This window comes from Diadema setosum, chromosome 11 (genome assembly GCF_964275005.1).
Source record: "Diadema setosum chromosome 11, eeDiaSeto1, whole genome shotgun sequence".
Taxonomy (NCBI): domain Eukaryota; kingdom Metazoa; phylum Echinodermata; class Echinoidea; order Diadematoida; family Diadematidae; genus Diadema; species Diadema setosum.
This window is the reverse complement of record NC_092695.1, coordinates 3,552,802-3,562,589: the sequence shown is the minus strand read 5'-3', so window position 1 is coordinate 3,562,589 and position 9,788 is coordinate 3,552,802. Positions and strand designations below refer to the sequence as shown.

The 9,788-nt window shown below is 39.5% G+C and overlaps 1 protein-coding gene across 1 annotated transcript in view; it reads left to right on the top strand.

The window, feature by feature from the left end:
* Window positions 1-369: 369 nt before the first annotated feature.
* Window positions 370-9,788, top strand: part of LOC140235218 (sushi, von Willebrand factor type A, EGF and pentraxin domain-containing protein 1-like) — a 53,610-nt gene continuing 44,191 nt past the window's right edge. Inside the window, exons 1-6 of the mRNA XM_072315250.1 lie at window positions 370-827; window positions 1,748-1,968; window positions 2,570-2,722; window positions 5,643-5,795; window positions 7,515-7,703; window positions 8,916-9,122. Of these exons, the coding sequence (XP_072171351.1) occupies window positions 370-827; window positions 1,748-1,968; window positions 2,570-2,722; window positions 5,643-5,795; window positions 7,515-7,703; window positions 8,916-9,122 (1,381 nt within the window). The remainder of the gene's footprint in view (window positions 828-1,747; window positions 1,969-2,569; window positions 2,723-5,642; window positions 5,796-7,514; window positions 7,704-8,915; window positions 9,123-9,788) is intronic.

Genomic DNA, 9,788 nt, shown 5'->3' with positions numbered 1-9,788 from the left:
TATGGTACGTACCGGGATGCATTTGCAAGAGTACAAGAGTACGACCTCTGATCATATGCATGTATAAATAAACATGTTATAGAGAGCTTGCAGCATTCCCAGCTCAACTTTTTGGTAATGCTAGTAAGATTTTTCGGCAGCACATCAAAACATCGCCCAATGTCGAGTCGGCTAGATGCATTCTGACCGATGTCTGCCTGTACTGTAGCCAGACTCTGAGAGGTCTCACGAAGTATTGGCTGAGGGGTAACAGCTTTTCTATTCATTTGAATGGTTGAATCTACAGAAGAGGCAAGTTAAGATTATCTTGGCACAGATAAAAAAGGAGGTTCTTTTAAAAGTTTCAGTTTAGCTGGAAGCACGTTGATCATGCTACCCCGCGGTGTAATAGTCTTTGCATGCTTCCACTTGATAGCTCATTATCATGTGGCAGGGAACCAGGATCAGGTTACAAGAGAAGGGACAAGATTCCGAGATATGATGTTGTCGACCATTGGTGACGACCCCACCGATCTCGTCATCGTGCTCGACTCTTCTGGAAGCGTCGGAGTGACGGACTACGGCAGATCCGTCGAATTCGTCAAGACAGCTTCCCTGATATTACCAATACAACCAGCAAAGACAAGGGTTGCCATTGTTTCGTATTCGTCGTGTAATAAGATCCACACTTACGTCGATTACATCACGAGCCCAGTGGGCAAGCATAAATGCATCCTCGTCCAAGACATTCACTCAACTGTTCGGTATGATGGCGGTGGCACATGCACCAATAATGCTTTACAGACAGCGGGACAAGTACTATCCCAAGGACGTGGTGGTGTTAAGAAGTAAGCCTATACCAATAACAAATTCCCATTGTGTTATACATGCAGACCTTATACATTGTGTATTCAATAGTTTTAAACATGTATTATTTGTATCTATAGACCTAGGTGGGTTTTTTTTTTCACAAAATGGGTTTACTGCAGCAAGTTCCAACATTATGTTTTAACGTAGAGTGATCGGATCGCGGGGAAGGACAATCGAGGAGGGCTTGTGCCGAAAGGGTGGGTTGGGTGGTGGCGCGTCGCGTTAATGGGAACACCACCCTTCGTCCAAAGCCCCCCCCCCCCGGTTTTGCCGAAAGGGTGCGTTGGGAGCGTTGCCGGTCGCGTCGCGTTGACTGGAACCCCACCCTTCGTCCAAAGCCCCCCCCCCCCCCCCGGTTTTGCCGAAAGGGTGCGTTGGTACTTGTTCTCATGTAATATTAAAAGACGAGTTTTGAATTTATATTTAACCTTCAAACAACCATTTCAAAGAGGCTATCTTCCGGATCGGTTTACGCTCTATTACCACTTGGTCTACAGCCAGTTGGTCTAATAGACTGTTTAATATCAGTTGGTTTAATAACCAGTTGGTCTAGTCATCATTTCGTCCAATTACTGTTTGGTCTAATTGTTATTTGGTTTAATTACTATTTGCTCTACAGTCAATTCGTCTAATAATATGATAGCCAGAATCTTATTTGATTTTCGGACTATCGCAACTGCGAATAACGCCATAATTTTTTTTTTTTTTAAACAGTCAAATGTTTAGGGAAATTAAAGCTTTGTATTATGTTTTGTCTTTTTCGTTTGATGGAATAACTATGATTGAATGGAAGTGAGATGAATTGAATTGAACTTAGAATGTCTCGCCACTTGAATCAATTTTTTGTCACCTCTCCCCTCAACTCCCCCCCCCCCTCATTTTGTTTAAAAATTCTCAGGGTTATTATGCTGTCAACTGATGGAGCCTCAAATGACGGCGGATCTCCATTAGGCACGGCCCAGGGGCTAAAGGACCAAGGTATCACCATCTTTTCCATTGGACTGGGATCAGGTATTAACAAGGCAGAGCTGGAGGCAATAGCGACCTCTGTCGAGGACCATCTCTTCTATCTTGACAATCTTGGAGACGTGTCGAGATTCGGTGAAGTGATCAAGTCAGGTAATTAAACTTTCTCATGTCCACAGTATACACATGAGTTGTGTAATGTATTCAATTATGTTGTCTCCAATAAAAGGGGTATCTCACTGAGCAGCAAATGTTTGCGAACGCAAAGAATCTTATAGGTTTTGTCAGGGTTCATAAACAGTTGCTGTCAAGGTCGTAGATATTTGCAGTCAAATTCGCAAACAGTTTTACTCATGGTCGAAACTTGTTGCAAAGAAATTTAGAAAATGTTGAAAATTTCTTTGCGACAAGAAAAGTTTTTTTCGACAATGAAAACTTAAATACCATTTTCAGTGTAAGTCATGTCTTTTCTCTAGAAAAATTTAGTAAACGTAAAATAAGGATTGAAAACGGATATATATATTAATATAATTCTCATGTTCATTTTGCTTATATTCTTTTGTTTCCGTTTTCATTTTACAAGGTTCAAAACAACTCTGAACGTTCAGAATAACTTATTCAGAACAACTTGTTCAGGGCAACTACATAAACGTTCTGCTATAGACAATCGTATCGTGATATTATTGAGTTTAAATGAGTGGTATATGTCTGAACTGATGAAAAATACAGTATCCTAACTTATTTTTCTCGTCAGATGTGAAGGATGATGACTTCTTGCAACTGAGCGATAGTGCTTGTCCCTCGTCGTGTGGCCCAAACTCGGTGTGCGCTTGTGCTACAAAAAGCGGAGTCCAGGAGTGTGTATGCAATGCGGGATTCTACGATCATTTATCCACTGAATGTACTGGTAGGCATACTTTTATTCCAATTTCTTTGCAAGAAGGGCTCAGCATCTGCACTGTACAGAAGTGCCTCTATCCATCACACAAACGCCTCCACCCATCACACACACACTTTTTGCTAAAAAAGAACAACAAAAACTCTTCGAAGGTTCCCTCTGGAGATTCTTCTGGTCGGAAGGGGGAGGGGTGTAATGGATTTGTCAAGGAATATACAAGCCCAACATAAATTGACACGCAATGCATACGAAAAATTGATATCGGAAAAATAGCCAACAGAATGTCCTGTTCTATTATGAATCGATCACCTGTAAAGTATAGTACGAAAGTGTGTCCTCCCTGTTTACACAAGGTATGAACTGACCCACTTATAGTTTGTACTCATTTAAGATACAATGCCATCAATTTAGTCAACATTACTTCAGACTCTTTCTATTATTATGAATCCTTAAATGAAATCTGTATCCTTGCGCGTTGATTTCTAGTGCCAGCCCACCCAAAGATTTCCATAAAGATGTACCAACGCAGGGGCGGATCCAGGAATTTCGTAAAAGGGGGAGGGGGCGCAACGAATATTTTTGGTGCTAATTCCGGGTTTCATTTCACCTTTTTTTTTATTTCTCTGTTTAAAAAAAAAGAAAGAAAAGAGGGGTAGCGCGCCCCTTGCGCCCCATCTGGATCCACCACTGCAAAATCACAGGTGCACGACAAGAGTATAGACACTACTTTAATCTTATAAAGCCCAGGGGGGGGGGGGGGCACATTGTGCCCCCTACCATATTTTCGTTTGCCACCCCTACATCCTTTACCCGATTTCAACCAAATTTGGTGACTTTTCCTAAAATCTTATTGCAAACATTTTGATGTATAATTTTGCTATGTCCGATATTGCTGGTTGCCATGGCAACCGTAAACTGACAACCATGTTCGTCAGATTTTGCATGATTTTCTGTTCCAATTTCAGTTAACAATATAGTAATTAATGAAATGGGAGTTTCTTGGCTGTAATTTGCTGAAGGACCAAATGGTGAAGTAATTATGGTTGTGAATTTTTCTGAAATGGTTTTCTTATTATTTCCTTTATTTTTATGTGACATAGGCATCAAACAATAGATATAATAAAAATAATCGAAAATACAGCATTTTCCATAGACTACCCTTTTATTTTGTGTTATCGTCATACAAGCTTTACCTGTAATATCATTTGCTTATCATATTATCAATCTGCAAACTCAAAATTTCAATATTTTGGAAATATGAAATGTGATGCCAGTATATGCATCCATTCCAAGCAATACATCATAGGTTTCATATATATTTTTTTTAATTATTATTTTAGTTTTATTTCCACAGGGTAGTCTCATCAAGACCAGCAGGTCCTGCTCTTCCAGAGAGCCCTGCCCATGATAAAAATACATAAAAACATTCATCGTAACACAAAATTAACCTTCGTACATAATTGAACAGTAAAACATTAAAATCTACACACATGAATACTTATCATAATACAAACAATCAGAATCAAATAAAATCATCTCAATAGATGTCTTTACATAGAATAAAAGTGAAATGACCCATCCCCCCTCCCCCCCCCCCCCAAAAAAAAAAAAATCAGTACAAACCCACACGTCTACGTACGCACACACAATGCAGGCCATAGGCGCACACACACACACAAATGTACACACACATCCGCGCACACACACATGCATACACACACATACACACTCACACCCGCGCACACACACATGCACATACACACACACACACACACACGCACACACATACATCGTCCCATACCTTCTCACACTCCACTTCCAAGTGCATAGCGAACTCATTCATGATACATAATGTGCCTGTATAGGGGATGCACACACACAAGTGGGAAGGTGAGACCCGTGAGTACCCGTACGCCTACACTGTACGTACACACATGTGCTCGCGTGTTATACACAATAATATTCTATACATACAGTACGATAACTGTTATTCATGTGCGTGAATAAAATAGCAAGATTAAAAACAAAACAAAAATGTCAAACATCTATGATCTGTACTAAAAACCTTCATAAAACAAAGTGGTATGGGAAAATCACCTTCAGCATGCAAATACGGGTAAAACATAAGGATCAAGGCACCGCTACAGACAAAACAAACAAACAAACAAACTAACTAACTAACAAAAGAGGTACCCGCACTCCTTCCCGTGCAGGGTCACAGAAATAACTTATATGGTATGTGTGATTTCCATGCCACCTTACCCTGGCCTTAAAGCAAAAATAATAAAATCCGAAGTTGCTTTATATTGTAATGAATAGCGCCCCAATATGTTGACCTTGAGAAATTTCAACCATAACAATTAGTGAAGGTTGACTTGCTTTTCCTTTGTGGTAAATATTAAAATGATTGATATGAAATAAAAACATATGCGCGGGATAAAGAAATAAAAAAAACACATGATTTTATGATGAGTATGAGTTGCTCTATCCATGTGCCAAATATGACGGTCATACATCTGCTTTTAATAAAGAAGTTATATAGGGGGGCACAATGTGCCCCCCCCCCTCCCCCCTTGGGCCTGGAAGGGGTCAAAATAGCTTGGGCTTTATAGGGTTAAGAAGAGGAAGCATGGAACTTTGGACTTGCAGTCCTAAATCCTGTATGATGTAGAGCCATGCAGATCTTGTGTAAGACAAACTAATTTCAGGCAAACTGTTCCTGAGGTGGAGACTACTTTTTTTTCATATTACACTATATCTGGTTATGTCTAAACCAAACCGTTTCAACGACATGATAGTGGCTACTATGTGTTTCTAAATCCCGGAATACTAGGATTTTTTTATTTTATTATTATTTTTTTTTTTTTGTGACATGCCCCAAACTGTGGATATATACACCGTTTTGCTCTTGAATTGTTGGTTGTCACAGGTTGTCAGCGTGGAACCTACAAACCCACCAGAGGAAACATCGCCTGCGAATCATGCCCGACCCACTCGTCCACGAGCTCCACCGGCAGCACTAGCCGCGCAGACTGTGAATGTGACACAGGATACGAGGGAACCAGCAACGGTACTTGCGAAGGTCAGTATCCCCTTCGAGTTTAAAGGTAGGGAATCCCATTTGCATGCCTTAAATGAAGAGTTGTATAAATACAGTGGTATGTTGAAGAGAGTATCATTTTAAAAACTCCCATAAAGTATTGAAAGTGGAAGGTAACATTAAGTACATTTTTATTGACCGTTAGATTTTGAACTGAATTTTTTTCGGGGCTCACCGTAAATTCCAGTACATTACTAGGCTACCTTTGCAGACCCATGCACTGCATGTGTGTCCATCATGTATATTTTGTGAAGAAAGTTCATCAAAACTTACAAACATTTCTATATACATTCTTGCCACACACTCTATATGTTATTACATCAGCTCTTATACTTTTAGATTTGTGTTTATACTATAGATAAAAAATACAGAAGACTGCAACAAAAAGGCTTAAGTGCGGCTGACACACAGAACTACTGAGTAGTTGACTTCCAAATTTCCCAGAGTGGCCTAAACAAGTCCCCTGAGGTTCATATTTAATGTTTTGCTGCATTTTGGGAGGTATCCCCTACCTTTGATTTGTCTTTCTAGAATTACCAGATACGCTGTGTTGTTTTTTGAGAATATGTGTAAAGACGATGGTAAAACTTGCATCTCCAATGAAACATTTACATAGACAGTTATTGTAGATATATTTAGATATATGCTACGTAATTATAACAACGATATAATGATAACATACATGAATAGATCATTGTAGGGCCTACATGTCGTAGGTATACGTAGCTATATATTATGTATAATGTACTATACAATAATAAGTACGATGAAAGGAAGAGAATATTAAGCAGAGGAGTGAAGGTTGAGTTTGATTTATTTATCAGCTTTCTTCAATTTGTCTTCCTCAATAAGAACGGTATATTATATGCACGTATTATAGCATGCTTCACGTATGAAACATTCTTTAATATGCAGATTATTGTAGATACATGTACTATGTCAATACCGCTCTTTCTTGCTTTTGTTTTGTGTTTCTGTTTTCGCTTTGGATTTAGATTTTGTATTCCCGTGGAGCTATGCTGCTTGACGATGAAACATTGTAAAAAAAAAAATGTGATTTTTTAATCTTTTCAAAGGAATGATTTCTAAGTTTTCAAGAGTTTGTGCATCTCACAGTGCAAGGAGTACTTGACATCATTTATTGATATTGGGTTCCCAAGTCGAAAATCCATCAGAAACCGTTAGAAACCATTAGAAGTATTCTTAACACGTGTTCCTTCGAACAGTCGACCACATGTAGCGACACACGAATATAAGACGTCGATTATTAAAGGTTCCCTGAAATAAGGCATGTTGATTTGTGTTGATTCATGATACCATCAACATATCACTTTTGCCATGAAACAAATATCTAGAAACATTCCATAATATTTTTAACTATTTTTCTTCTATTTTCCTTCAGATTATTCGGGATACGCCCACAAAAGATCCTTCCAGACCAAAATACCTGTTGTGACCTCATCTGTCAATTATATTGCTAAAGTACTGATATGTTTAATAAAAGAGATTGGCGTGCATCTTCCCCTCGACTCAGCATAACTTGCATGTTCCCTCGCCATGTCTTTTGTTAGTCATATTAATATCACAGAAACATGCAAAAGTGATGTTGAGGGTAGCATAAATCAACACAAATTAACATGCATTTGTATTCCAGGGAACCTTTAATGAGCTTTCCTTTCCTTCTATGTACCAATCCCGCAGCTGTTCAATGTCCGGCCATTTCATTAAACCAAAATGGAGTCGCCATGATCTCATCCGACTGCCCGAATACGTACAGCAATACCACGTGTCAGTTCGAGTGTCTGACTGGCTACCGCGTCTCTGGAGGGTCGAACAGCTCTAGGTGCACGGAGACCGGGAACTGGTCTGATGACTTCTTGCAGTGTGAAAGTGAGTTGACAACATGGCATCGAAAATCGAACGAAAGTTGAGCATTTGGTTCGACTAAGTTTGAAAGAAGTGAATGAAGAACCATTTTCTTTTTAAAGAGTTCCGAGGCAAGAGAGAGAGAGAGAAAGAAAGAAAAAAAAAAAGAAGAAAGAGAATGGGCCGAATGCATAAAACAAGCAATTGCTTGTAAGCAATTGCTTCAAGCAAAAGCACAAGCTCGTTTAGCAAAAGGTCTAGCTCAAGCAATTCTTAAATCCATATGCATAAACTTTTGCTTGTGCTTATACCTTTTGCTTGTCCCGCGCAAGCAATTGCTTGCGTTTTCAACAAAAAGGACGTCACGCCTGTGCGAACACAAGAACAAAGGCGAGTGTGACGGCATGTATTTGAAAGGGCATGTGTGTACGGAAACATCTCCTGACATAGCAAAGGAGCTATGAAATGACACTCATAAATGCACACCCAGACCCACACACACATCTATACACACACACACGTACTGGCTGATTCCCATCACTGCTTATAGTAGCCCGGATGTTCCAGATCGCACGTGGAGCGAGGTCTCCTTGCTCTTCACCGACGTCAGAATCCTACCTGTTTTTCATCACATTTTGCGTGCTAACCACTGGACATTCCCGATGTTGAAACAAAAAGTTTCTTACACTACTTAGGAGTAATTTCTTCTAGATCTATACCACTCCTGCACAAGTTAGTGTGGTCTTTCTTTTTATGATATGAAAAATGATACTTAAAAGGGAACGTCCCAGTTAAGCAAAAGCTCAAGCTCATTTTACAGAGCTTGGAAAATCGTAAGCAATTGCTAGCAAGAACAAGCAAAAGGTATGCTTTATGCATACGTGTATAAGCAAATGCTTGGTCTCTAAGCAATTGCTTGCGGGCAGCAATCAATTGCTTTAGCTTGCTAGCAAAAGCTTCTGCTCGCAAGCAATTGCTTGTTTTTATGCATACGGATTCAAGTAAAAGGCTAGCACAAGCAATTGCTAGCGTTTATGCATTCGGCCCAATCTTGCAACAACATTTCACCAGAAATACGATATCCGATGTTGCTGTAATAATAATGTGCTTATCCTATTATTATGTCCTGTCCACGTCGGTATTTTGAGAGTTAAAATGTCATCTTCAAATTCGATATGTCATTATTTGTTTTCACTTGAATATATCATGCATTATATTGATTCTTGTGCACCCAAGGAATTACGTGTCCTGCGTTGACACCGCCACCAAACGCAGACGTCACATGTAGCCCCCCAAATGACTACAGGCTTGAAACAACGTGCAATATCACTTGTCATAATGGTTACGAGATGGTGGGATCGGCCATCAACCAAGGTACTGCAGAGTGTCAGCCACAGGGCGACACCAACGGTGCATGGTCTCGGCATGACTGGAAGTGTCAAAGTAAGTCATGTTTTTCTGAGGGACATTTTTCTTTTTTTAATAGTCTATCTGTCTATCTATCTTGATCTATCTATCTATCTATCTATCTATCTATCTATCTATCTATCTATCTATCTATCTACACGTATACATGGCTCGACTTTAGCGGTGGCCCGATGGTAAGGCCCAGGGCCATTAAAAATTGATGTCGGGCCACCATTTTTTTTTTTGTGTGTGTGTTATTTTGTTTTGGTATAGCTCGATCTGGCAGCTAAAATCCAAAATGATACTTTACATTTTCTATTATTTCTGGCCACTACATACACATATCTTTGTCGAGCCACTGAAATTTCATACTCAAAGATTTCAGTGGCCTAAATGGGCCTCCAGAGGAAAAAAAAAATATTGTCGGGGACCGATATATGTGGTGTGTCATCACGTTACCCGAGTCAGAGGTCATTAATAATAATGACAATGATACATACAATTTCTATAGCGCCGTTCTCCACTTTGATTAAATGCTCAAGGCGCTTTACATCAAAGCAAACAGACTGAAGATATAAAGTACATCACCGTAATAGAAGAAAATGAAGAAGCAGAAGAAAAAAAAAAAGACATGAAAGTCTGTCTTCAAAAGGCACTGGTCTTCAAAATGCACTGCTAAACAAATAGGATTTTAAATTACTC